Genomic DNA, 27,507 nt, shown 5'->3' with positions numbered 1-27,507 from the left:
CATCAATTGGGTGGTGATAAATTAGTGCTATTTCAACAGGAAAGTCATGTTTCTGATGACCATACCTTGCTGCATTCAAGGATTTTACATGTCATAATAATGGCCTCAGCATCCTGGATTACATTTGCACATGTCATGCAATTTCATGTATCAAATGACATGTGTGCATGCAACTCAGGCGCTTACAAGTTGAAATATGCCTAGAGTTAACCTGCAAGAAAAAACCATAGCTCCTCCTTGACACAAGCATCAAGAAAAGGGAAAGGTGTCAAATTGCTCCATCTTCTCCCCAATCTTCCTGTAGCATGGGCTGATTGTTTGCTTTTGGGGCAAACAAGTTTTAGATATTTGCACTCCATGTACAGAATGTTCTCCTGTTACAAAGGAAGAATGAGCCCCCACACTTTAACTCTCAGTGCCCTCACATAGGAGTAGGTGCTGGAAAAGGAAAAGTTATGTAACAGGTACTCCTGCACTGCACTTCCACCTACAAATCTCACAGAAGAAGTATCGCAAAAGTGAAATGGTAATGCTTTTCTTTCCTGTTTGCATTAGGTATAATAAGATGCAAGTGACAAATATTGGTTAATTGTGTTCTTTTCACACAGTGCTCTCACACTAACCATGTAATAGTCAGTTAATTTTTAATATACATATGTACATATTTATATACATGAGATACACAATACACTTATGTATATTTGCGTTCTTGTACACAGATATGCTCAGGTAAAACTACTTGCATTTGTTAAACCAGGTCTGTTTTTCTTTCTTATTAATTTAGCCCACAATAAAAGTTATTTAATATCAAAAGATGACCAAGCACCTTTTGTTCATGTACTGAATTTAAACACGGTGAGGTTTTTGCCTGCTTGGAACATATGGATAAATAATTACAATGGAAAATGGACATTGGATATAATATTGCTGACTACTCTGTTCATAAGCTGATGGTCATTTGTAATTGTTTATTTATAAGTATTCCAAAAGAACTGGACGTATTTTAGCTTTGTTTTCAGTTACAATAATTAAAACACAGCACATATAAAAGCTTAGCAGATTTCACATATCATGAGCAGAGCAGTGTGCCAGCACATAACGCCCCCCCACCCCCCACAACAACCTGATGACATCTAGTGGGCACTGTGATTAACTGATTGTTCCATAAGTTCACAGAAAGAAAATTAATGAGCAAAGCATAACAGAAACACTACCAAACATGTTTATTTTTACAAACTTGCAATAATAATATTTGGTAGAAATGAGGTTTTATTGCTTTTATAATGAAAAAAAATGCTTTTTTATTAAAAAAGAAGCAAGGATCAGTTGCTATTAAAACATCTTCAAAACAAATGGAGTTGGATAGTAGCTCAACTAGCTTGGCAACAGTCTGTCTGTGGAGGTGTCCAAGATTAGCATCATTATAAAATAAGAAGGGCATAAGATGATGGTTCTAAGTAACTATAAAAGGAGTTGTGAGATAGTCTAACAGAACAATGCGATACAAAATACAATTATTTGCTTAATTGCTTAAAACATACAAATAAGCTATTATTTTCAGTAAAGAAGCATGGGTAAATTATATTTATTCTTTCAGCTGGTACTTGACTAAGCTAAATAACCTGGTACATCTATTTCTTGAAAAACGAAACAGCACTGTGGAGAAAAAATATCCTGCATAATAATACAGTACGTAAGATTCAGACAACTATCCATCAAGATTACATCAGATTAGAGTGTGTTATTTTCTTTTCTTTGTTGTAACTAACTCAGAAATACAAAGATTAAGTTTTGGAAGATGATGGATTTTCTACTATTATTATGTTGTCCATTTTATCCTTTTTACCTGAGTAACCTTAAGAAAACAATTACAATGTGCATGTACTTGCCTGACTCAAGAGTTCCATGTACAGTCTATGTTCAAATGAAGTTTGTGGAGAGACACTCATTATTTCAAACAGAAAGTCAATCCACATTGTACAAAGAGGAACCATGTATGTGGATCAGTTCCATCTACTGAAATTAATGGGGGAAACATTCCAGGAAGAGGAGTTGTGCATAGACACAGAAACTCCTGCACCCAGAACAGACTGTTTGGGAATGATCCATTAAGCATGGGTGCTACATAACCATTTTCCATAGGGCTTGAGCAAAATCCCCACTAAAATGACGAAAGCTGCACGGAACCCATTGTTGGTGGATTTTCTTTCATCCAAGGTTAATTTCTATATATGAAATGTTCAGTAATGCGCTTACGCTTCTGGAGTATAGCTTTACAAATACAAAGCAGCTAGGAGTTTATAAAACATTTACTGAACAGTAAAGTCTAGGTCAATCTGTACAGATCGGTAGGTATAATGTAAATATGTACAGGAATTTATTTCCATCACGTTTTGTGCAATGTGGCCTCCATCTGCAATTGAAAGGCTGCTATCTATGACACGGATTTCTTAATGCAGCTAGCAATGGAGAGTACAGGGGAGGAAAAAGGACCACAGATCCCAAACAAATACTGTGCTACGCAGACAGCTGTACATAATTCATATAGTGCATATATCGGTTACATAGAGCAGCAAATACAGACAATCGCATTTACAGTTTCTAGGCTTGTTACACTTTTTTTTACGTGGGAATGAATGAATATTCCAATGAAAGAATGTGTCTATCAGTAAATTATGAGCTTACAGGAAAAAATGTTTTCAGTTTCATGTGCAGAAAAATAGTGCAGTAGGAATAAATCCTTTACAGTAGCAGTTAAATAATTCAGTAGCACTGTTAACTCAGAAGTTTAAAAAAGCTGTGTACAAAAGGAAATATGTTCTGAACAGTTCTGCTAATAAGCTGACTGTAACACCTCGAAGAGGTTCCCCATCTTTTTTGTGCTGTTTGCTCCATTTTTCTGGTTATTATTTTTCTTCTCTCTATTACAGACTGAAGTACGAGTGTGAATGCTTGAAGCAATTTCTAGGTATAGTCACATTGGTGGAAAAAACACAGGTGTGCAGTCACTTTTACGAGGTAAGTTTGGAATAACTTGGAGGAGAAAATTTACGTTTTAAGTACTTCAGAATATAAAGTGGAAGACAGCTTACTACAGTGATGGCTGACACTTTCCACAGGAAGGTCACAGTTGTGATAAAGGCAAGATCTATAGACATAAAAAAGGGAAAATAAGTTATAAAAGCAGGAAATTGGGGGAATGTCCAATGTGCAAGATCAATAAATATCACTGAACTCTTGTCACAGGCTATTTTATAAGACCATGAGGTGGTGGGAGCTGATTAATATTAGGCCACAGCTGTACACTGTCATATGTTTCTTTTAAAATTGCTTTATTAAATCAGTCTCTCCTGAAAATGGACTGAATAACACCACTATGACAGATTTGAAAATGCCAGGCTCTTGCACAAATGTCAAAGAACAAAGGCAAGGTGTTCAAATATGTCACCTTTTAAAAATCCAGCATGATTTAAACAAAATTAAAAGCAAATTTTGAACTTTAAAAGTTGAATTTTATGGATTTCAGGATTGTTGACACACTTTCACTGATATTTGCACATGTAAATTTAAATACATATTCAATTAAACAATTAAGAACCTGATCAGTCTTTTTCAATACAAATCCATTAAGATTGCAAGTAATTACCATGCAATGGAATATGAAAAGAAAACCGTTTTTTCAATGCTAGCAAAAAAAGGGATGCTTGTTACTGTTTTGGCAAATTTGTCCTAGTGCTCTGTGGGGCACTTTACCTTTAAGAAAATAGCAATTATACCTACCTAAGAAAGCTCCAAAAGACACTCTGCCTATACCTGCTCCGATAAGGTAGAAGAAGAAAGGACAGATTTATAGAAAAACAAGGAAATAAGAGAAGATGCAATATTTAAAAAAGGAATGTGTTAAGAGAGAGCTGAAAGGTTTGAAAGTAGTTAGTAGTATCTGAAGGCTGCTCTCCTACAGACCGTACCATTTCAGATTTAAAAATACATTCTGGAGTCTATTCTAAAAGTGAATGTTATTTTTAAGAGCTATGTTAGACAAACAGAAGACAGAGGTCAGTAACTCCATACCTCCAACAGCGTTTTTAATTTGAATGCTGTGGCGAAGAGGAATCCTAAAACAAGGATCCCTTGTGATAAAGGTCAGATTTTTATATATAATGTAGGTTGCCTGGTATGGCGACAGTCCACATATCTGGATCAAATTAATACAGCTGAATTGAATTCAGACAAAAACTACTGTCATACTGCTCACAGCTGTGTAAACATAGCACATCTTAAAACAGAACAATAGATACTACCCATTATGTAAGTGATAGCTACTCACCAAAATATTCATTTAGAAATGCAAGCGAGGCCACATAACAGCAAAGGCTGAAGATTTCAGCCACCACCATTAACCAATGCCATGTTCGTATGGTAAGTGCAACCATCAAAAGCTCGGTCAGGATTAGTGCAGTGAAAGAAATGGCAACAACATGGACAAATTCAGATTCGAAAAGCAAAAGAGCTCCATACATCAGAATGCCACCTGAGAAAGATATACAAGAACTTTAATAATGGATTCACTGTAGAGCTCATCTTCTTCATGCACGGTTAGTTACCGCACTTCCACTCCTCATTCTAGGCATTCAGGGACTGCATGGAGAATATGGGAAAGGGGCTCAAACAGGCTTGGGTGAAAAAAATCAATGTTGAACTGCAATTAATAGTTCTGACACTACTTGAATATCATATTTCAAGATAAACATAAAGCAATTTTTAAAAGCCCTGTGGATGAAACGTTAAGTTTTGGAAATTTAATTGTGAAAGCTGAAATGGAACTGTTAGAAGACCCCAAAAAAAATTTACTCAAGAAAAAAACCAAGACAGATCTCTTACCTTGGTAAATACTGATTAAAACCCAGATGAGGAAAGTCTTAAATGACAAAGATCTTCCCTAAAAGAAACAATGAAGTTTGTAAGCAACTTGGACAAGGCAAAATATATTCAATTAGCAAAAAACTATGTATTTTTAATTATATATTTTGGGACTACAACGACCTGATTTTAAAAACAGAATATATGGGCTACATTTCAGCAATTACATTTGGTATCTAAACTTAAAAGATTTCTTTGAACTTTTGCAAAAAAGATTCAATTTCCCTATTGAATACATAGTGCTGTGCATAATCACTTTTCGGAAAAACAACCTCAGCTGTTTTGAAAGGGACGTTTGTTTTTCCTTACTGAAATAACACACAATTTCACTTTCTCCATTAAAATCAACACATGCAACTATAATATGCCAAATGGTACCCATGGGCCATGACTTCGCACTGCACACAGGTGGAGAATTCTCCCACGTGGCCGGGTCTGGGAATCCACCAACCATCTAAAGTACCCACAATGCCCCTGAATGATGATTCCCAGAACCAGCTGCAGTCAATAGAGTGGGTGGACCAAAACACCTACTACTTGGGTCCCAGCAGCTGCTCGAGGGTGCTGATGCTGTCTTATATGAAGAAACTGCCCAGTGTTCAAGGCAAGATGTAAATAATGTCAACTTATCACTATAATATATTGCTCTGGAAGTACAACTCTTTTTGTAAACTGCTTTTATTTATTTATTTTTTTACAATCAAATGGTGTACAAATTTTATGAAATAAGTAAACATAGGGCCAACGGGGGGGGGGGGGGAGAGAAAAAAAAAGGAAAGAAAGAATGTCGCCCACATGGACCCGTTTTGAAAACTCTTACCTTAGTAAGGTCTTTATAAAGTTCTGGATAAAGGAGTGCCGTTTCCGGTTTCACATCCTGATCCAGCACTAAAGAGAAAACTGGGAACATCGTGTATATGGTTGCATACCTCAGGGAGAAATCATTTGAAAAATATTTAAAAATGTATCCTTTACATAAACTTGCTTTCACTTCCTTAATAATATCTTGGTGCCCATGCAAGCTATGGCATATGTTAGTCTGGTTTTGGACATTTTTATCTTCACCAATCAAAATAACACAATCTGATTATGTATCTCATTTATCTCATTTATACTTAAGAGGGAGGGTCACAGGAACTCACTGAAAATTGAGGCCTGCTGCATGTGGATTAGCGAGCATGACATAAACTAAACAAGGGATTTGTGTACTTTTCTACACAGAACTCACTTTTGTGTACTAAATTTGACTTGTGTGAAGTAGCCATTAGTGGCACATGCTTCAATTCATTGGTTTCGGTCTAGAATTAGTACTGTTTTTGAGGCCACAAGAAAAAGATTATAGTGGCTACCTATAATGGTAACATATTACATGCCATAAAAGTGGTAACATAATGAATGTTACTGTTCATTATAACTAATAGCCATTATCATAATGATGATCGCTGTAAACAAAAAACCAAAACACCTCTGAAATAAAGTTTTTGTAGAACTTAATCTCTTACTTACCCTACCATGAGGAAACCTTGGTATAAAGGAACAGATGCAAAATAGAAGACTGACGAAAACACAGCCTAGAGGAAGAACACAGTATATTATATTGGGATTCCTACAGATAATCTGGGGAAATAATTTAAATGGCTAGAACAATGTTGGTAAACAGTTCACAATGAAAGCAAAAAGAATTAAATACCTGCATAGTTGAAATAATAAGGCCTCTGTGCATGACAAATTGACCAAGTGCTGCTGATCTTTTGTAACTATTTCGACCATGTACCATCAGCAGCCGGCCAATGTGTTTAAATTGTGTAATTGAAAAATCAGCAGCCAAAGAAGCTTGTTTCCCCTCCTAAATTGAAAATAAGAATCACACATTTAGAAAAAAACGATCAACACTGTAAACATCACCTTGTAAAAAGTACCATCTATTAACAGGTTTAATAATGAGCACCTCCAAATCTGAAAATTCAAGTGATGGGGATTTATACACAGCATGAATTTTTACTACTATGAGTAAGATATGCATATACCAAATGTATTTACAATTTTAACCAGTGGATTCCAACACATTATAAAGTATACATTTAATAAACTCTGTAATAAATATACCTTTCCTTCAATTCCAATTCCACAGTCTGCTGCCTGGATCATATTGACATCATTTCCTCCATCACCTGAAAAAAAAGTACAATCACCTGTCACATTTTAGACCAGTTCCACAATCTTTAAAATTTGCTTGTTGAATTTAATTTCACTTGGAATTAATTTAGAGAGTTTGGATTTGATATCCTGCTTTATCACTACCCGAAGGAGTCTCAAAGCGGCTAACATTCTCCTTTCCCTTGGTTTTTACGAAAACAAATAAATGAAAATATAACATTTGCCTATTAAATTATCCAGGACAGTTTCTTAGTCCTTGTACTTGAGAGGACAGACATATCATTAGTTTGTCAACGGGAATAAAACCAGAGTGGATGCTTACCTATTGCACAAGTACGTTTCCCTGTGTGGTGTTGCAACAATTTTACTATGTGGGCCTTTTGGGTGGGTGAACATCGGCAGCATACTACAGCTGGACACTGACAAGCTAATTCCACAAATTCATGCTCATAGTATTTCAAGCAGACCTACAAAAAGCAACATATTGGGGGTTTACCACTTAACAGAACTCCAGCAGTATTTTTAGCTTAAACAACATGAGAGTTAGCTGAAAGTTGGATCACTTTTCAGTGCTATTCCCATGCACCAGAAGTACATGTACCATGGGCTATGGGCAAGCAAGAAAGAAATGGTAGATAAATGTCTGTTTTTGTAAAGTCTAAAAGGCAGCTTGTTTCTTCATCAATGGAAATCACTGTTGTGTGTGAATGAAGGTGTAAGAACATACTATTTATCTTGTAAGCTTTATTTTGATACAACACAAAATAGGATCTATTTTGTTAATACAGTACATGCTTTGAATGCAAAGGTTCAATTCATGTTATCTCTAGATAGAGGTGGAAAGGGCTTCTGCATGAAAACTTGAAGTGCTGCTACCAGTCACTGTCAACAAGACTGGGCAAATAGACCAACTGTTTGCACAAGGCAGCTTCTGATGATCATGTCCATGACAGATATTCCTGACCTCCTCACAACTCATCGTGGGGCAAGTTCATCCTTCCCAAGAGGAACAGACACTATTGCAGGAACAAGAGACTTGCCCACGTATTGACTCTTCTGCAGAACTCAAAAGGAGGAGCACACAGATTTGCTAGTGGACTAGCTGAGGGTGGAAATAATTTGTTCCTGAAAAGATGCAATCAAGAATACCCACAACTCATTCATGGACAACCCGTATAGTGTTCAAGACACTTAACAGAGTGTAATTATTGTTACATATCTGCTTCATGTTTGACTATATAAGCTACATTGTGTATGAAATGAATGTTTATAGGGGGTGGGATATATGGAGATTGTGTAAGTGTTTTTAGAAACTGAAAAAATAAGTTTAAAAACTACCCCCCCCACACACAAAAATGAGAATGCCGATTCTTAAACCTTTCCAGTAAAAATCTCCTTAGTGATTCTTGTGCCAGTGTCTCTGTAAATTGTAACTGGTAGCTTCCAAGCACACACTTATATTGCTGAATGGCCAGGGTAGGGAACTGCAATTCTTGGAAAGGCTCTTTTTCCCCCTTGGAATTTAAACTGGAGAATTTAACTCACAGAAAGTTATTATCATCTTTGATATTGTGAAATGACAAACAAGTATTTTTGCAGAAGGAGGGTGATAACAAAGTTATACTCAAAGTAGATCCATTTATTTCAATGAGTCCAAGGCTGGTATCAGAGAACAGATATTCTGGGTAACTGTTCCTCAACTTGGTTTAATCTTACAGTATTAAGTGTTTTTGATGTAAAACAAACTGCAGACCAAAGGTGCTATTCGGGTCCTCTTTTGGCAGTCTGGTGGTAAAAGTACTTAGAATTAATCAATTTTTAAATTACCTTAACAGTACAGTCACTGACAAAAGCCAGGGCCTTACCTCCAGAGAGTCCCCAGATATTACCAATGCACAGTCATGTTTCCTTCTGAATGCATTTAGCTCCAAATGAGCTTCTCCACGACTTGTAACCTTAATTAAAAAGGAAGCATTCAACAGTTTAATGTGTGACAGTAATATCTATCTATCTATCTATCTATCTATCTATCATCTATCATCTATCTATCATCTGCTTTATACTATGGTGGAATTACTCTGGTTTTTTCCACCCTTAAATCTCTATAAATCTCTTGCTTCCCACTGTAAATAATCAAGATGCAGCAATATCTGCAATGCTGAAGGGAAGCTGAGTAGGTGAAATTTTCTAAAACTCCCCTTTGGAATGATGGAAAGCTGGGGAGTGGGGAGAGGAGCAGAGATTGCACAAGTTGTGGCACATTGTCATAATGCTAAATCATGGTTTAGTGCTATATCGGACCAGGGCAATACCTCAAAGAAGATAAAAACTATTGGAATGAGAAACTGTATTCTACCCCAGGATTTCCAAAGGGATAAGATATAACAAATGAGGAGCAGAAGGGATAGCAAATACTGATCATTTCCAAAGTGGACATTTTCATGCAATTATAATTCCAAAATTCTCCTCATGCACTAAAGTGAGGGTGGGGAAACTTGCAAGGGGTACTCCAGGAATATGGACATAGTCTGGGGGAAATGACCGTGTGAGCCAAACTGGACAAGCCAGCAGACCAAGATCAGCTCACAGACTGGAGACCCTCCATCTCTGGCCTTGACTATCAGAAGAAGATGTCAATATGTTCTCAGTGTAGTCAAAAAGACACTAAACTAGCTTTACTGCACTTTAGCTATCCTGACATGGAGTCAAATTGAAACAGAAGATTTTTTTCTGTATGGTTCCCATTGACATGGCCTGTGCAGGAGCACTGGATGTGGGCATGTAGGTGCATGAGAACATGAGTATATGTGCATAATTCAACAGATGTCATGAAACCAAATAAAACCGGGGCAGCTAAGGGTGTATAGCATTCCCACTGGAATTCATTCTTTTACCATACTATCTCTCTGTCTCATAAAATGAATGACATAACAAAATGAATGAACACATATCATGTATTTAGCAAACACCACAACAGTAGCAGAGATTGCTATGGGTGACAAGAAACAAAGTACTGTTAGCAATACTTACAGGTCTGAAAATATGAATATCTTGTGCTCTGGATACTAGGTGAGAGCTTTTTGCAATACAAGTAGCTGTCTCCAATTTATCTCCTGTTAACATCCATATCTATGAATTAATTGAGAGTCAGTTTAGTTGACTATTACTTGTCTATTGCGTTCCCAAAAAATGCAACTGTATCTCTGTCATGAGAATTGTGTTCAATTGCTGTCTATCAAAGCAAATTCTTATTATATATCATTAAACAAAAATGTATAGGTCCCCTCTGCTAAGGATATGGTGCAGGGTCCAGCTGTTGAGGCCAGTAGTGGATGGTGCGATGGGGCAGAAGTGCTCACCTGACCTCTTAGCAGCAGAGTTGCTGCTTTATACTAAGAGTGGGAGGTACAAGTTTGTGGGGAGGTTGGGGCTGTGCAAATGCACTGGCAGAGTTAATACAACACTCCTGCCAGCATGTTCACACAGTGCTGAACTCCCCGCCATCTTCTATCTCCCACTCACCTTCCCAGGAAGCAGCAGTGATTCACCAGCCAAGAGATTGGGTGACCAGCACTACTCCTGCCCTCACCCCATCTGCTACTGGATGAGGCTCTGTGTAGGAAGAAGGGGTAGTTTAGGTTGATAGGACGAAGGTCATGTGAAGTAAGTCAGTATTGTTATCCAAACAGATGTGTCTGTGGCTGCATTCATGGAATATTTCACAGAGGAACATTTTATGACAGTCGCGGGTACAGAATATATTTATGTGTACTTTTGTGTACATTCTTCGTTGAATAGTTATCTATTGCTGTAATAGTTAAATAAGTCTTCCATGAGAAGTGACAACATGGGTATAAGAGAACTGAGGTGGGCTTCTCCTTTCTCTCTCTTTAGTTCTGCGGCCTAATCTGCAGGAGCTTATCCAGTATCTAAACGCTCCTTCTCACATAGTAGAAGACTGAATCATTTGCTATTCGTGGAAATAAATCTACCATGCAAAGACAACAAATTTAAAAAAACAAGCTAACTATCTGACAAAACAAAAGCTAGTACCTTTATTCCAGCGTTTCGAAGCATCTCCAGAGTTGGCCTGACATCAGCCTGTAGCTGATCTTCAACTCCAGTGAGACACAGTAATTCCATTTCTCTTTCTAAACTCTCCACAACGGCGGCCACCTTGAGGGTTCTGTCATGTATACTTAATTTTGCTTGGTTGTATCGATTCTATTTACAAGACAAAAATCCAACTTTATATACATAAAAGGTTTTTACTTGTTGCCAACTGGGACACTACCGTAAGGATGTAAGAGTACTCCTGCTGGGTTAGTCCAGCACTCTGTTCTCACATGGGCCAACCTCACCACAACAGCATTCCTCCCACTTGTGATTCACAACAACTGATATACAGAAGCATACTGCTTCAAGACAGTGGAGGCAGAACATAGGCATCACGTTTAGCAACCACTGATATTCTTATGCTCAATTAATATCTTAAATCAGAGATTTTCAACCTTTTTTGAGTCCATGGCTCCCTTGACCAACTACATTCTTTTTGTGGCAACCCTGTGGAGCTCAGGAGCCCAGTTATGTCACCCCCTGGCCTGCAGAGCTGGCAGTCACTCACCCTTTTTCAAACACCCTCCCTTGGGAGTTCTCTGGGGAGCCGCAGCTGCCACTCCTGGTCTCTGAGCTGCCCCTTGCGCCAAAGAGAGGTGCCTCCTCACAATGCCCCACATGGGCCTGGGAAGCCCCCCCTGACCAGCCCCAGAGGCACTATTCGCCTAGGAAGCTTGTAGCCTGGGACGCTGCAACAGTTGTGCAAGCCTTTGGGAGGCAGAGACGCGAGAAGGCATTAGAGGAGGCAGGGAAGGAAAGAGGGACAGAGGCCAGTGTTCTCGCAGCACCCCAGACCATCATTCAAGGCAGCCTAGGGTGCCACAGCACACTGGCTGAAAAACACTGTCTTAGAGGAACAACATCTCATAGCTCAATGCTTAGGAGACAACAAGCCTGAAAACTTAAAAGATGAGGCTTTGACTGTCGACAGCCTTCCTTGCTGCCAGATTTTCTCCTCCACTCAGAGGAAAGTTTGAGAAGAGGGCAAGAGCTGTGACGATGGATGGCTGGGAGGTAGCTTCATGGGGCTCAGTGTCTTTTCAAGCTTTCTTGAGAAAAGTCCAAGCTTTCTCAGAGTTTTCTCCTAAAAGCCCACAAAGACTGAGCCTATGATGAAACAAGCTAGAGTAGATCTCACTCATCATTAGTCTATATTAGCCATTCTAAATTATTTTGAAACATTGAAGTATTTTGGATTAAGTGTGTTGTTAAACCCAGAGTAATACAAAAACATCAGTATAGTATGAGGATTTTTTACCTCAAAATCCTGATACTGTTCTTCGGTTAATGATTTTTTGGCAACAACCAGAGTGCGTAGTCCTTCTCTTGCCATGTTACCACACTAAAATTGCACATAATAAACAATAAAGCATAGTCATGAATTATGAATCAGAAATGTCTTTGCAAGTGATAGGGGCCCATTCACCAAACTCAAATTAATAGGCTTTGATATCAACAAATGAACAATCAATGTGAAAAACCCTCTAAGGCTGGAAATGGTGCAACATCATTTTGCAAGTTTCTCCCAACTATTCAAGGGAGAGTTACGCCAGCTCCAGTCCTTTCTGAAAGGGTGGGTTCAGAAGGTGGTTCTGGAGGATGGGCTTTTCCACCCCAGAGCTATTGGCCTTTGTGGTGCTTCAAGCTTCCAGCCTCTCACATTTCTAATGCTCACTTACATCTACTATTCAAGAGAGGCAGTGGAAACCTGAAAGAAGTGGCTGGAGGCAGTTCTGGGATGGCAAGCAAATAAACTTAATCCAAATAATATAGAAGTATATTGGTTGAGAAGACCACCGATGTGGTTTGCAACCAGTTTTTAACAGGATTACTCTACAGTTGAAGTGCCTGGGGGAAGGGCTTGCTTGTACACCCTGCTCCCATCGCCAGTTTAACCTTTTACATGTTCAGACAGATGCCTGAACAAAGTTCTAGACTCAGTGTTATCTTTAAAACATATAAAAGTTAAAATACTAAAACAGATTGAAATTACTTCAGTTTTCTAAGCATCTGGGCATCTAAGCATCTACAAGCTGCAGGTTATCTCTGTGATTAGGCATACCTTTCAACTAGCTAACTGTAATCCTATCTGGAGAAAACTGACCAGGCTTCAGCAAAACATACACTGGTTACATTCGGTCTAGGCCACTCTATATAGTGAGTGCTTCCTTTAAAGGCAACCTAGAAGCTTCATCAACTGCAAAATTCAGTCATAAGAATGACTGTTGGGCCTAGGTGGTTTGATCATATAATATACTGATTTTTCATCATCTGCATTTGCTACCCATTCATTGGTGGTTTCAATTTGAAGTGCTAGTAAAGGTAAAGGTAAAGGGACCCCGACCATTAGGTCCAGTCGTGACCGACTCTGGGGTTAGCCTTTAAATCCCCAAACCATTTGGTAACAGATTATTTGAAAGATTGCTTTCCCCCATGTAAATCTGCAGGGCCCTAAGAGGCCCCTTTCTAGGGCCCAACTCTAAGGTCTATCAGGTTGGCATGTACCAGGGTGAGGGTCTTTTCAAAGGTGGAATTCCCTCTCCCAGCAATTATTTGCCCTCCTGTCTTAGTCCTTTAAAGCTGTACCCAAATATTTCGTTTAAATTTATCAAAGCCTTGTATTGATTTTACTGCTGTCCCCTCATAGATGTTTTACATTGATGTTTTAAAAGATTTAACATGTTTAATAGGTTTGTTTTAAACATTTTTATTGAAAAAAATGTGATGACTTGCCATTAAAGGTGGGATAGTACTATATTAAATACATAAATTGATAGTAAAATTGATAGTACAGACAAGTAAGTGTCCTGGAAGTTCTATATAAAAATAGCAAATATAGTTGAAAATAAGGAAGCTTAATTGTGAATATTCAACCAAACATTTATGTGGGTCTCTACATGATTTTTAAGCCATTGCTTTATTTCAACAAGTTTCATTTCTGCCCACCCAAGTTACACATATTTAAAATGATTTTTAAGTTAGTTTTACAGGCTAATGTATCTGTGTGTCATAGGAGAATTACTATTACCATAGCATAAACATAATTGGCAGTAAGTTTATTTTGTTAAATTAAAACACAAGAATTAAAAATAATACAAAACAGCAACATTAATGATTCTTCAAAATGCTTGATGCTCTCTGTCTAGTGCAAAATGATTATTGATTTGACCTCATAATGCTAAATAAATTAAGCAAGTATTTTACAATTAATTGTGCATCATTATCGCCAAAAGTAATTTTTATGACACTTTATTAGCTCTTCAGGGAGTTTAATTTATTCATGCCCCTGATTAAATCAAACTGCCTGAAGCAGGTATTGATTTATATTGCCAATACCATTATGAACATGCATTGTGTGATCATCACATTACCATATTGTCTATATGTAAGGTCAAATTAAGACAATTGCTGGTGTCTAGTACAGCAACACAGTGCAACGTATTTAGTTTGTGAAAATAAATTTATTTATAGCTTAATGTTACAGTAAAAATGTATGGTAATTAAAAAGAAAATAAAAGAAAAAAGTTGGGTGCATCTAAAGAAGCTCTTTCAACCTCATTTTATATGTTTATTTGTTCTGGAATGAATTCTGAATACTTAAAAAAGACATCCATCTGTTGTTTAATTTGAGAGTTAACTTTCTTCTTCTTTTTGCATTATACAAAATTTCTAAACCACTGCAACTCTTTAAAACCTATTAGTGATACACTTAATTGCATTTCCCAATCCATTATTTCTTTGGTTCATTATTTCTATCTTTGAAGCAGACAGATGTTATTGGACTGGAAGCCATTACTATTTTGCTTCTGTTCTTTAATTTCACAGTTCTACATTCCCATATGACAAAGTAAAACAGTTACTTTTTCTCTTCAAACTGAAACAACTGTTTTTAACATTTCTTACCTCCTCTTCTAGCCAGTCATTATACTGAACAATGGAGGACATTGCAACATCTGCACCTTTCATGTAAAATGTAATTTCACCTGTAGATTCATCCTGCAAGGGAAGATACTATATATTAGAAAACAGCATAGTCTACTCCTACCACAGGCAAATACCCACAGCCTTTGGTAAGTTATTACCAAAGACATAAAATATTTGAGGAGGACAAATCAATATTATTCAGATAGTTAGCCAACTTTTATATTTGAAAACTTATATACATTTTCAAAACAATAAACTTTCATAAATATATGACCTGCAAAACAGATGAAGAAAATACTGACAAAACTTACTCTCACTATGATTCCCATTCGTTTGCTTTCAGATGTAAAAGGGAAAATTTGCAGAATATAGTATGTCAGAATCTGTCCACTGGGGGTTTTCAGCTGCATTGAAGTTAAATCCCTGCTCACCAAAGTAAGACCAACACTTTCTGTCCATTGTACCAGAGCAACCTATAAAGAGAAATAAGTTTTGATCGTCAATTGTATCCAGTGCAAATAAAACTGCACACAAACAACTGTCTATGATTAATTGTAGAAATCTAAAAACTTAAAAAACAAAATATTTTTTGTACCATATATAAGCCAAGGTATGAAATACCAAGCCAACAAAATCCCTTAAGGATTACAGTATCCAGTTGTACCTTGGAAGTCAAACGGAATCCATTCCAGAAGTCTGTTTTACTTCCAAAATGTTCAAAAACCAAATTACGGATTCTCATTTGCTGCAGGAAGCTCCTGCAGCCAGCCAAAAGCCATGGAAGCCCCATTGGACGTTCAGATTCCAAAAGAACGTTTGCAAACCGGAACAATCCCTTCCGGCTCTTTGTTCAGAAGTCAAAACGTCCGAGTTCCAGGACGTTCAGGATCCAAGGTATGACTGTACAGGTATTCATAAATCCATAACAAACAATGAAAAGCTCATAACTGTTTCCCATAGTTTGGTACCAGTGGTGTGTATACCTTTTTATGCTGGAAATTGAAGGAATCTGAAACACTGAGTGTTGCTCTATAACAGGCTGGTCCAACACGCAACCCAAAGGCCACATGCAGCCCTCAAGGCCTTTTTGGGTGGCCCTTGACAACATTTGACCTGCCGTCCTCACGCTGCCTTCCCAAAACTGGGTTAATGAGGCTCTGGGTTTTGGTAAGGAGGTGTGAGGGCTCTGCCAGGTTCCTATAGTGCACCCACCTCCTTCCCAAAGCTTAGTTACCTTCAGGACGGAGGTAGGAAGACTCTAGGACCCAGTGGGCCTTCTCTAGGACAGTGGGCCTCCTCCTCAAAGCCCACTGACTTGCTTACCCAGCTTTGGGAAGGCAATGTGAGGGCTGGGGAGTATCAAATTTTAGGCTCTTCCCTGCCTGAAAGGACAGTATTCCATGTTGACGTTCTCTTGTGGCCCACTTGGTATGAAAATTTGAGCTGCCCTGTTCCATAAAGAACCCAAAGAAGAGCTAGCTAAACTGACCTGCCTTCATTAGACATGCAGGAAATAGATGCTACTAGTAAGAAATGAAGAAAGAACTCAGTGCCTAGTAATTAATGAGCAAAGTTTATTTGAGTATAGTTGGGGGGGGCAGTCTAAACGATTTGCTGCTGCATGCGTATTATTGTAAGCATCAGTAAATTAAAATATGGTGAAATGATTTATTATATGAGAATATAATAAACTGTCCAAAATAAATACACTTTAAAATGTCATTTTCAGATGCACAACAAAAGCTGTTTTAAGTTTGTCTAACAAGCTCACTATATTAGCTGCAAATGATCCAATACTCCAAAGGTTAATTTTCAATTTTCACAGTGAAAGGTTACTATTACATTCTGACCTGTAAATTGCATCTTTCCGTTAATACCCTATCATCTCATTTGTGTCCCTTTGCAACGAGGACTTGAGTGTTCTATATTTGGTGACTCACATCTGTTTATTATTTAGTTTATGCTTGGCTTCACATGCAAGTTGAGTTGGCAGTTTATAGCACAGCTACATTTTAGATAGTTATACCTGTGCTAACAGATAAGGTCAAGGAGCCAATAGAGAAGAATCACCAGGCTTTTGCATTTATTAGAGAATCCCAAAATATCAGTTTCTGGTAGTTCAGTCAAATATGTTAGCCTATCAACAGTACTCAAAGGCTTGGATCCTAATCTTCTGCTTCATTTATAGGAAGAAGTTTCTTTTGATAAAATGAAGTCAGGCTCATGGAAGGGTCCATGAGTGCAATTAGGATGAGAGCCGTGACAACCTGGAATACAGTGTCTCCTGTGCTACCGCAAATCATTTGGCCTTGCTCCAAATGGAAATGGAACAGGAAGACAACTTGCATAAGAAAGGAAAAAGACCACCTCTTAAGGGTGTCTTGCCCTTTTTTCCTGACTCAAAAGAGAGTTGGCAGCTGAGGCCCTTCATGTCATTCCACAACTGAGTGAAGCCCAAGGTGCTCTAGTTTGGTGGTGCCCCCCCCCCCAGCTGTGGGATGCTCTGCTCCTCCCTGTGGCACAACTGGTACCAACACTGTTCAGTTATCTACACTGACTGAAACCCCATCTCTTCTTCCAGCTTTTTGGTGGAGATGAGGGCTGAGCTATTAAGGCACCTAGCATTCTCGTAGGAAGCAGATTAAGCAATGCAGGTTTTGAGATGGTTTTACTGATGGATTTTATATACTATGCTTTTATATTGTTGTTATTTCAAGGTGACCAGCCCTGAGATTATGTACAATAATGGCAGAATATAAATCTTTCAAATATATAAAACAAATAGCTTTCCTGTCCCCAAATAAGGTTGCTGTTTTAAAAAAAAAAGTTTGGAGGAGAAACGGAGTGGATTTGAAAAGTGAGTTCAGTTCTGTATTAGAAACTAATTCTTATGCTGAGCTTGTGCACAGATCTGCTATTTCTGAAATTATACACACACACACACACACACACACACACGTAGATGCCACAAGCCTTGAGTCTGCCCCACCTCTAATTTAGAAATGTAACAACAGCAATTTTAACAATTGTGCAATTCAGCAATTTTAAGAAATAATATTTCATATGAAATGTGGCCGCTGTAAAATTCCTTCTGGGAAAAATATTTCACAATCACCTCAAAATGTAAAATGAAGCTTTTCCACTCTAATTTGCATATGAATATCTTATCATTTTTGTGAACATTTTTATTAAACTTTGTATTACTTTTTATTCTACTTTACTTCCAGTGCTCTTCCCTCACCATGTCTTCACAAAATATTAAAATAATGTTTAATATTTCAAATGTTGGATGTTTTGGTATATGTGCAGAAAAAGTGTAGCAAATAAGTAGCTAGTTCATTAGAATTAGCCATCATTAAAATTGTGACTAATCCATCTTCACTGACCAAAGAGGGGCAAAGGTCTTCAAAGGCTCCTGTTCATAGTAAGTCTCTGAATTATTTGGGCTTGTGACCTTTGAACTTATTGCTCTATTTACTAAGTTCATATCCTTTTATGACTGTTCATTTCATTAGTTTATCACCAGCTTTCTATGATTTAACTGGGCATACATGTATGATAACAGAGCATCAGCAGTTAGGTTTCATCAGTGGAATTCTCAATATGTTCCCTTTCCTTGGTATGCTGTAGAGGGCACAAGGAGTAGACAAATGAAACTTTCCATTCTTTCAGAGAAAATGAAATATTGATCACTTATCATAAGAAACAATGAGCTTGGCATAAGTAGAGCTCATGCTATGAATACAGAATAAGTTACTTATCTGAAACTACAGTAGCTACATGCATTATAATGAAGCTTCCCATTGGTCTTAATTCCTTCAAAAATTGTTATCAGACATTTCAATGCCCATGAATATTGTGCATACTATTCATTCATTTATTGTGGAATGCTTTCAATATATTCTGTGAAGTTTTAATGTTTTAGCAAAAGAATGATATATGCTTGAACTATTTACATATCTTTTCTTGATTGTCGGCTGCAAACATTTTCTGCTGTCTTAAAGACTATATGGTGCATGCTGCAAAGAATACTAGTATATGCTGTCACATATGGAAATGCGATCAGCTATAAATTATCAGAAAACACTGCATTGTTTAAAAACATTGAATGCAGAAAACCAGTCTGTCAAATGATACTGTTGCTTATTAACCAAATATGTTTTGATAGGTCAACAAATGAGGTTAAAAACAAAACATCAATTGAACCATTTCCCTAAATAAAGCTCCAGGGTGCAATATTCACAGCAGTATATTCAATAAAAATGCTTTTAAAATGGTAGTTGTGTGATTGGGAAACATTGCATCATCTGTCAACCTAACTGCAAGAAAGTTCAATAAGCTAAATAATGAACCATTTACATTATTTTCCTTAGGCTCCAGTGATTTGCAAGGATAGCATCAATAGAGCTCTTTAAAAAATTATGATAAAGACCTTCTGGTCTTTTCACTTCTAGCTTTCTTTTTGTGATACAAAGATTTTTAGGTTATCTGAACATTTTCACAACTTTATTTTTGCTTACGACTAACACTTTTAAAAAAAATCTTCAAAAAACAAATTTTGCAAGAATTTCAAGAGACATAAAGTAATTGTAATGATCACAAAGTAAAGCTGATATTCACTGAGGATGGTACCTGACTAGATTGTATTCAGAACAGATACACTAAAATGAACAGATGTAAAGCTGGTCATGTATAACTTAAGTCCATTAATTCCAATGGGTCTATTCTGAATTTTACCTAGCCAGATACCACCATAAGATTATTCCCCTCATTTTGTCTAATTTCTACTACACCAGAATTAAAGGGTGGCCTCCAACAGCACCAGCCCTCTTGCAAATGGACTTCAGCTTTCTCAACAGGACTCCCTTCTTCTCCTTTCTCTCATATCCACAAAATCTGTTTTACAGGGTTGGGGCACCCTCTGGAGCAGATGGGGGCACAGGGGTGGCTGCGGAATGAAGAAGAAAGGGGAGTCCGCTCATGTGATATTGGAAATGGCTGATAATGGATATATGTTGTGATCATGCATATCAAGGCATGTGAACTGTCTCTTGCTAAAATGGCAACTACCAACTAGTAAGCTTGACATCAATACCAGGTATCCTACAAAAGGTATCTACAAAATGGCTTTCAAATTTAAAACCAAGAAAACATTATAATTATAATATATAATATAATATAATATAATATAATTATAATTTATAATATAATATAATATAATGAGACAATTAAAATAACAGCAGCACTTCAGTGATAAAAGAGTAATCCACTAAAATACTAGCTACCAGACCATAGCATTTGCTGGCCTCATGAAGTCTGAGATGGTCTGGTAGCTAGTATTTTAGTGGATTACTCTTTTATCACTGAAGTGCTGCTGTTATTTTAATTATATTAGACATTACCATGCTCTCCTAGGCAGAAAGTTCAATGGGGCTGGTACTGCCAATGAGAAGGCCTCAGACCTGGAGGCACCCAAAGTAGAGAACACTCATTTTCAGGTACCCATTACAGAGCATTTTCTACCCGTTACCCCTGCCCCTAAATTCAAATTTAATAAATTCAGAAGACGATAAACAATTCAATATATATGTAGCTAACATGCCATTTAAAAAAAAGGAAAATCAAACGGTTTTTCTTTGTGAATTCAGAACTAATTATTTAAACATCATTACTGAATTTTATAACCAGAGTTCCCAGCTCATTTAACTGTAGTTACATAGACCCATGCTCATTCAGAAAAATCATTATATGTCAATTATATTGTGGTTTATGTATATGCTGATTTTTGGTCCCCAAAGTGGTAAACAGAACAGTAATACGAAGAAATGTACAATAAAAATACAATAATTATGACGGCTACCAAAACAATACAAAACAGCAAATAAATGCTGGATAGGTGGTGAACCAGCCAAAATATAATGGTAAATGACTAACCTGGCACTGTCTCACTCAATCCAGTGACTACCTTTCATTCAGTCTTCAGCGTTGTTGTCACTATTCCCTTCTTGTTACATCAGGGCACACAAGCAGGTCCCTATGCCCTAAATGGCCTCTCACCAGGGTCCTTGCATAAAGAAGCTAGCCCCTCACCCTCACTAAATAAATGAGTTTGTTTCCAACTATGGGCTGGATCCAAACATGACCTTCCTCAGATGGATTTAACCAAATGAAGATATATTGTAAAGACTGCCATACCTTCTAACATTGATTTGGCAGATGAATTTTCCTTTAAAATCACAGTATTTCAGAGGCTCTTGTATTCTAAACATATCAAACTACGTATCTGCACTTTGTCTGCCATTAATTGTTGGAATGATATCAATGCTTCTGCAGTTGTAAATGCTGTTATGCTCTATTCTAAGCATTGCAAATACAGTATAGCAAGGAGAACCCAGTTGTTATTTACTACATTTCCTGTAAAGGTAAAGGCAAAGGTACCCCTGAGTGTTAGGTCCAGTCGCGGACGACTCTGGGGTTCCGCACTCATCTTGCTTTATAGGCCAAGGGAGCCGGCGTTTGTCCGCAGACAGCTTCTGGGTCATGTGGCCAGCATGACTAAGCCGCTTCCGGTGAAACCAGAGCAGCGCATGGAAACACTGTTCACCTTCCCGCTGGTACCTATTTATCTACTTGCACTTGACATGGTTTTGAACTGCTAGGTGGGCAGGAGCTGGGGTTGAACAACGGGAGCTCACCCTGTACATTTTCTGTAGAAAGTGACAAATATAAATATCACAACTTAGTAAAAATTATGATGGAAGCCTTACCTCATCAGGGCTAGAAGCTTGGTAAGTTCTGTTTTCATCACTGAAGTCCTGATCTACCTCAGCATATTCTGTTTCTCCAGTCACTCCTGCTCGGGATTCATATACAGGTGTAACATTGTGACACAACGCAATAGCTTTTACTGCTTCATGTATTCGACTGCTGACAGTTTTGCGAACTTTTGGTGCAGAAGACTGCATCTTTCTGGAAGGTGTTGAGCTTGTACCATTTCCACTTGCCTGGGAGTGCACCTTTAAAATATACACAGAATAACCAGATCAAATAAAAATATAGCTCATATATATATATATATATATATATATATATATATATATATATTGCAGCAGGGGTGAGAAACTTCAGGCTTGGCCTTCCAGGCCTCTTTGTGGAATGAGGATAGTGGCCATATATCTATATTTATCTCTCTCTCTCTCTCTCTCTCTCTCTCTCTCTCTCTGTGTGTGTGTGTGTGTGTGTGTGTGTAAACTTATGGCTTCTGTCATAAGTAGTCTACTCTACAAAGGCAAAACTCACATCCATTGCTCTGCCCACTTTCACCTGTGAACACACAGGTTATGGCAGGGATGGAGAACTGGATTCAGCTGATAGGCTGGATCCTTATCTTTCCTACCCACTTATAAGCCACTTTTGACAAGCGGATGGGGCTGTCCATAGCCTAATGTCACCATGTTATCAAGTGACCCATTTTCCTTTGCCCGTTTGAAATCAAACCATAGCAGGCAAAGCCCAGCACTTTGAAAGTGTCAGCCATCTGATCTGTTGGCCCATGCAAACCCTGTGCCTCTTTGGCTACACTAGGGACTTCCTGGTAGTAGACTCCCTAGTGCTACCAATCCCAGTGTTGCTCTCTGTCAGCACCGATCAGAGCTTTCAGTGAGACCCACTTGCAAACAAACAATTGGAGCTCACTTTAAACTCTGGATTGTTCCTTTGGCACCATGTCCTTACCTGCCCCACACCTGATGTTGCATATGACATCAGGTGTAGAACAGGCATGGTTTGTGGGAAATGATCTCATGGGCCTATTGGAGACTTGTGAAGGCCCTAATAAGGTATATGGGTCAGAGGTCCCCTAACTGAGTTATGTGTCTGCGTATTGTCTTCACTTGGTACCTTACTGAGTTTTAAAACCTGTTTGTTATGGTGTCCTCTTTATTAAGCTTCCCTAGGCCTTATAATTCCAGTAGGAAATGAATATATTTCAGACAAATTCTTCAAAGTGACTTGCAAAATATTGCTCCTCAAAATATTGAGGGATATTGTGAATTGAACAGAGCTTCAAGTTACATGCTTTCTTATTAAGGTGTGGAATGGAGAATAGAAAATTACACGATTCTTCCATTATGCAGGGATGTACTGCTTTCATGTTACTTTTCCTGATGGGTTGCCAAGAGGGGTACTGGGAAAGCCAGAAGATGTTTATTTGCACCTTCCGAGCTGTCAAAGGTGGGCAGGACACACTGTATTTCAGGAATTGGCTATCCACACGTTATAAAACCTTGTGGCTTCAGGCTGTTTTCAATATGCACTTTAAGAGTATGCATCAGGAAAGTTAACACAGGAAGAGTTCCAAGATGGATTGCACCTTGAGAACACAGATGATCACTGTTATATACATGGAGAACACAGATTTTACTGACTGCTAGATTTTACTATTTTTCAATGCCACAGTAATGAGCTGAAGTACAGGAGGAATTTTCTCTTGTGGTAGTCACAAATGTGTCTGTAAAAAGGCAAGATAATGTATGCTAATGTTAATACTTCTTGGAAAGAGATATTTTAAGCTAGTATTACCAAACAATTCCTCTCACCTCACTTGTATTATCAAACCAACTTTTTGTTCTCTATAGGGTAACACCACTGAAACCCCGTTTGGCAAGCAAGCATTTCTTTTTGACTCCATGTACTGATCCACTGAACCGTGAATATTCTGCCCATCAAATTACAGTGTAGTCTAATAAAGGGTTTAACTTTCTGATCATCTGGCACTGCTTTTCAGCTACTGCTTTAAACCTTTGCATTTACATTCTGCTAACACTGATGCCATTATAGCCACAAATAAATTAAGCTGATTTACTCCTTCTGAATTATGTTATGTTTATTGATGCTTGTATAATTTAATTTCACACAAATTCCATTAAAGATTATGCCCTCTATCACAAAATGCTTCCAGTGGGGAAATATAATCAGGTTATAATAGATTTGTGTGTTGCATTAGAGTGGACCTACTTGACTATTGTCATCTTAATAATAAAACTGAACACAAACAAGGGGAAAAATCAATGCCACGCAAGAACTACTGTATAACTGGCTGCTTTAATAATCATTGCTTAAATAAAAGAATATGCCATACATACTTTTGGAAGCAACAACAATTAAACCATGATTTCGCAAATGATGGCTATTTCTCCATTTTTCATACTAATAAAATACGGCAGCATTAAATTTGTTTATTAGGATATTTATAACTGGGGGGTGGGGGGTGGGAGAGAAATTTTACTAATAAAACAATTCTTTCTCAAGCGAAAGAAACTATCATGTGTGTTGTTTTTTTAATTGCAAAGCTTTTGTTTTTAAATATGCTAAAATCCTCCAGTTTGTTCTCTACCCCTCATTTCAAAGTTAGTTTAGGCTTTGAAAAAGAGTAAGGATGTATTAGGTAAATAAAACAGATCTTTCTGCCTGGTGGTTGTAACAGCAGCATAATGTATGCATGCACTAACAACTATCAGCTAAATCTCAGTTTCAATTAAACTTGTATAGATGCATGTTAGATATTTTTTGACCTACATGAGGTTGGAAGCATTTTCTTACAAAGAGAATATAATGCCACAAACATGTATCCCAAATTAACAAACATACTTTGGCCTTCTCATATGGATCTGTTCTGTAGAACGTGCAAGCCCCACTGCACTTAAAGGGGGGAAGAAGACCACATACAGAAACCAAACAAAAAAGTAACATTGATGTTTGAAATTATCTGAAAGTTAAAACCTTGTAAAATGAAAAAGATGTCACAGGAGGGAGATGGTACCACTTATCAGTAGTCTATGGCAGGTTTCATTAAAATGGTTGGAGCTTGTTTAGTTTGTATAGAACAGAGAACTATGAGCCAGAGAAGTTCCCAGTTTAATTTTTTCCTTAGGCATGAACTCACTTAGTGCCTCAAGCAAACCCCCATCTCAGTTGTTTTCCTACATCTGTATAATGGGGTTAAAAGTACTAGAGCATTCTGTGCTGAAAGTATATGAAATAATCACTCCAGGTGAAGACTGTTAGTTGAGAGCTTGAAAAATCCTTTAACAGAAGTCCTGGGGATGTTTAAAAAAATATAAACTGGGATGAAAGAATGGGACATTTTTAAATAAAAAACTTTTTGAAAAAACTGACTTTTCAGCAAAATAAGATACCGTATCTTGGCACTGCACCAACCTCCCCACCACCTCCTCACTCCCAGTATCTGCAGTGACACCGGTGGCAGGACGTCAGTAAGTGCTGCCACCCCACCCTCCGCTTCTGCAGTCGGTTGGTCTTATACTAGAGTAGATTGGTTTGAGATGACAGGAGGTATGCTGTGGTGAGGGAAGTGGACTTTGCAGTTCTTATTACTGCTGTGTTTCAGGACCCTTCTTTTACAATGCAAGCATGAAGGAAGATCTTGCTCTGACCAACTTGGTAAAATAAACACAATGAACATCAAGAGCATTGGGATTTTTTCATAGTACACATTTTTCTAAAACCTATATTTGCCTCTGAGATAGTTTTACAGTTGTAGTAAGGAAAGTAACAAGCACAAAATACCTGGGAATAGGAATTGATAATATGATTCTGAATTTCATCCATTGTATCTGTTCCATATGACACAGTGCCGAGATGGAGGCGTTTAAATATCATCTCATTCTGGGTAAGTGTACCTGTAATATAAACATCAAATATCCAGCTCAAATAATCAGTTTCTTTATGGGAACTTTCTGCCATCCTAAAGAGCCTCTCATGTTATTGTTTTTTTAAAATGTATCTCAGTAAAACTGCAATCCTATACCCACTTATCTGGGAGTAATAAACAGAACATGAAGGCTGCTGTGAAATTAGGCTCAGGATTAGAATAGAATTGTCAAGCTCCAGTATTCTCAAGGTAGTTGAGCTGAACAGCAGATACCCCTATCAAGACTAGAAATTAACTCTGGTTCTCTAGTAAGACCTGACAACACTACTGAATACACAGTTTTGTGTTTTGTTTTAAAGCACGCAGTCTGTATAGTGGGAATGTATATATATTTTCACTTGAACTATTATTTAAACAAACATTGCTCCATTTATTTTAAGTGTTCACAGTACTAAGTTGTCCCCAGAGGGCATAATACAGTCCAGTTTTCCCCTCCACACCTTTACGAATAAGCACTTGTCAAGCTGTTGTGGGGAATAGGGGTTCTTGGCACAGTCTCGACATCTCTGTCCAGCCCATCCTTTTTTATTAATAAAAGAATGTGAACAGATGGAAAAGGACATGGAAACTGCACCCAGGACTCACCTTCAGCCTGGTGGGGGTGGAGTGCTTGTGCTGTACACACATCAAAAAGCCAGAAATGGGGTTACATTATGTGTTATAGGAATCTTAACATGGGCAACGGCTGAACTCTAGCTTTAAAAAAATAAATTTTAAAAAATGCATCCGTAAATTATCTAAGAGTAAATTACATCAGTAAATTATCTAAGAGTAAATTACATTTATTGATGCAAAAGAAGCCAGATGAAAAACATTGCCAATTTGGATGTGAAAATATGCACATATACAAAAATTTAAGATACTGGCACTAACTGATTGGCTACAGTCTTCATTAGTTAACACAACATCTAACTGTTAAAAAAATACTACAATCCTAAATTACTTGAATGTGTAATTTTCTGGACCTTTGTGACAGATTTCACACTTCTATAGTTTCACTAACTATCTGTGCGATAGAAAAAAAGTATACAATATTTTAATTTATATTTTATCCAGAGTAGTGTCTGAAATTATTCAAACAGTAAGGCACGCCACTATACATTCAATGTGTTCCAATGAGATTTAAGCATGCTTATGTTTCTCATATTGCACAGCACTCACAGTTACAATAATGTCAACATTAATCAAGAACCGCAGAAAAAGAACATTTTGACAACCACTTGGGAAAATGTGTGGAAAATACCATGTGGCAAAAATAAAATCCAGATACCATGTTGTCTTAAACAGGTCACTGGGAATTATCACCACTTCCCATTTCAACAAATTTAGCCTGTAATCGGTACTAAGCCTTGAATTTCAGAATCGACATAAATAGTATGCTTTTAGAGATCACTTCCGATCTGCAAGAAACTACAGGGTGTCAGTCAACGAGTGACATTATGTTCACCGCTGTCAACGGTGACATGCTTGATTCCAAGAAAGCTTTAATTGAAGGTTGGGTGATGTAGGGTGCGATGATGAAGCAGAGGCCAGAAGTCATCACTGGACAGGTTCATGTGCTAATTCAGTCAAGGAAGTTTGCATACCATGTTATTTAAGCCTCAGTACAGGGTGAATGATCCCATTCTTTGAACCATGGCGAAACTGAAGTTACTTTT

The 27,507-nt window shown here is 37.7% G+C and overlaps 1 protein-coding gene across 13 annotated transcripts in view; it reads right to left on the bottom strand.

Annotated features, from left to right (window-relative positions):
• Nucleotides 1–627: 627 nt before the first annotated feature.
• The window catches only part of ATP9B (ATPase phospholipid transporting 9B (putative)), a 113,178-nt gene continuing 86,298 nt past the window's right edge, over nt 628–27,507 (bottom strand). For 7 of the 13 annotated variants that reach the window (XM_083449141.1, XM_083449147.1, XM_083449149.1 and 4 more), the window contains 17 exons: nt 25,705–25,817; nt 21,885–22,133; nt 15,429–15,590; nt 15,097–15,189; nt 12,452–12,535; nt 11,131–11,301; nt 10,108–10,206; nt 8,943–9,032; nt 7,400–7,544; nt 7,027–7,091; nt 6,611–6,766; nt 6,427–6,491; nt 5,741–5,849; nt 4,882–4,939; nt 4,328–4,531; nt 3,781–3,813; nt 628–3,148 (listed from right to left, as the gene is read on the bottom strand). In XM_083449141.1, coding sequence (XP_083305267.1) covers nt 3,012–3,148; nt 3,781–3,813; nt 4,328–4,531; nt 4,882–4,939; nt 5,741–5,849; nt 6,427–6,491; nt 6,611–6,766; nt 7,027–7,091; nt 7,400–7,544; nt 8,943–9,032; nt 10,108–10,206; nt 11,131–11,301; nt 12,452–12,535; nt 15,097–15,189; nt 15,429–15,590; nt 21,885–22,133; nt 25,705–25,817 — 2,033 coding nt within the window. In that variant the 3' untranslated portion in view covers nt 628–3,011. The remainder of the gene's footprint in view (nt 3,149–3,780; nt 3,814–4,327; nt 4,532–4,881; nt 4,940–5,740; nt 5,850–6,426; nt 6,492–6,610; nt 6,767–7,026; nt 7,092–7,399; nt 7,545–8,942; nt 9,033–10,107; nt 10,207–11,130; nt 11,302–12,451; nt 12,536–15,096; nt 15,190–15,428; nt 15,591–21,884; nt 22,134–25,704; nt 25,818–27,507) is intronic. The other 6 variants (XM_083449146.1, XM_083449145.1, XM_083449152.1 and 3 more) reach the window with 1 other exon arrangement.

Source organism: Podarcis tiliguerta, assembly GCF_965153285.1.
Source record: "Podarcis tiliguerta genome assembly, chromosome: 7".
NCBI classification, from domain to species: Eukaryota; Metazoa; Chordata; class Lepidosauria; order Squamata; family Lacertidae; genus Podarcis; species Podarcis tiliguerta.
Note: the sequence above shows the minus strand (reverse complement) of the source record. Positions and strands in the feature narration are given on the sequence as shown.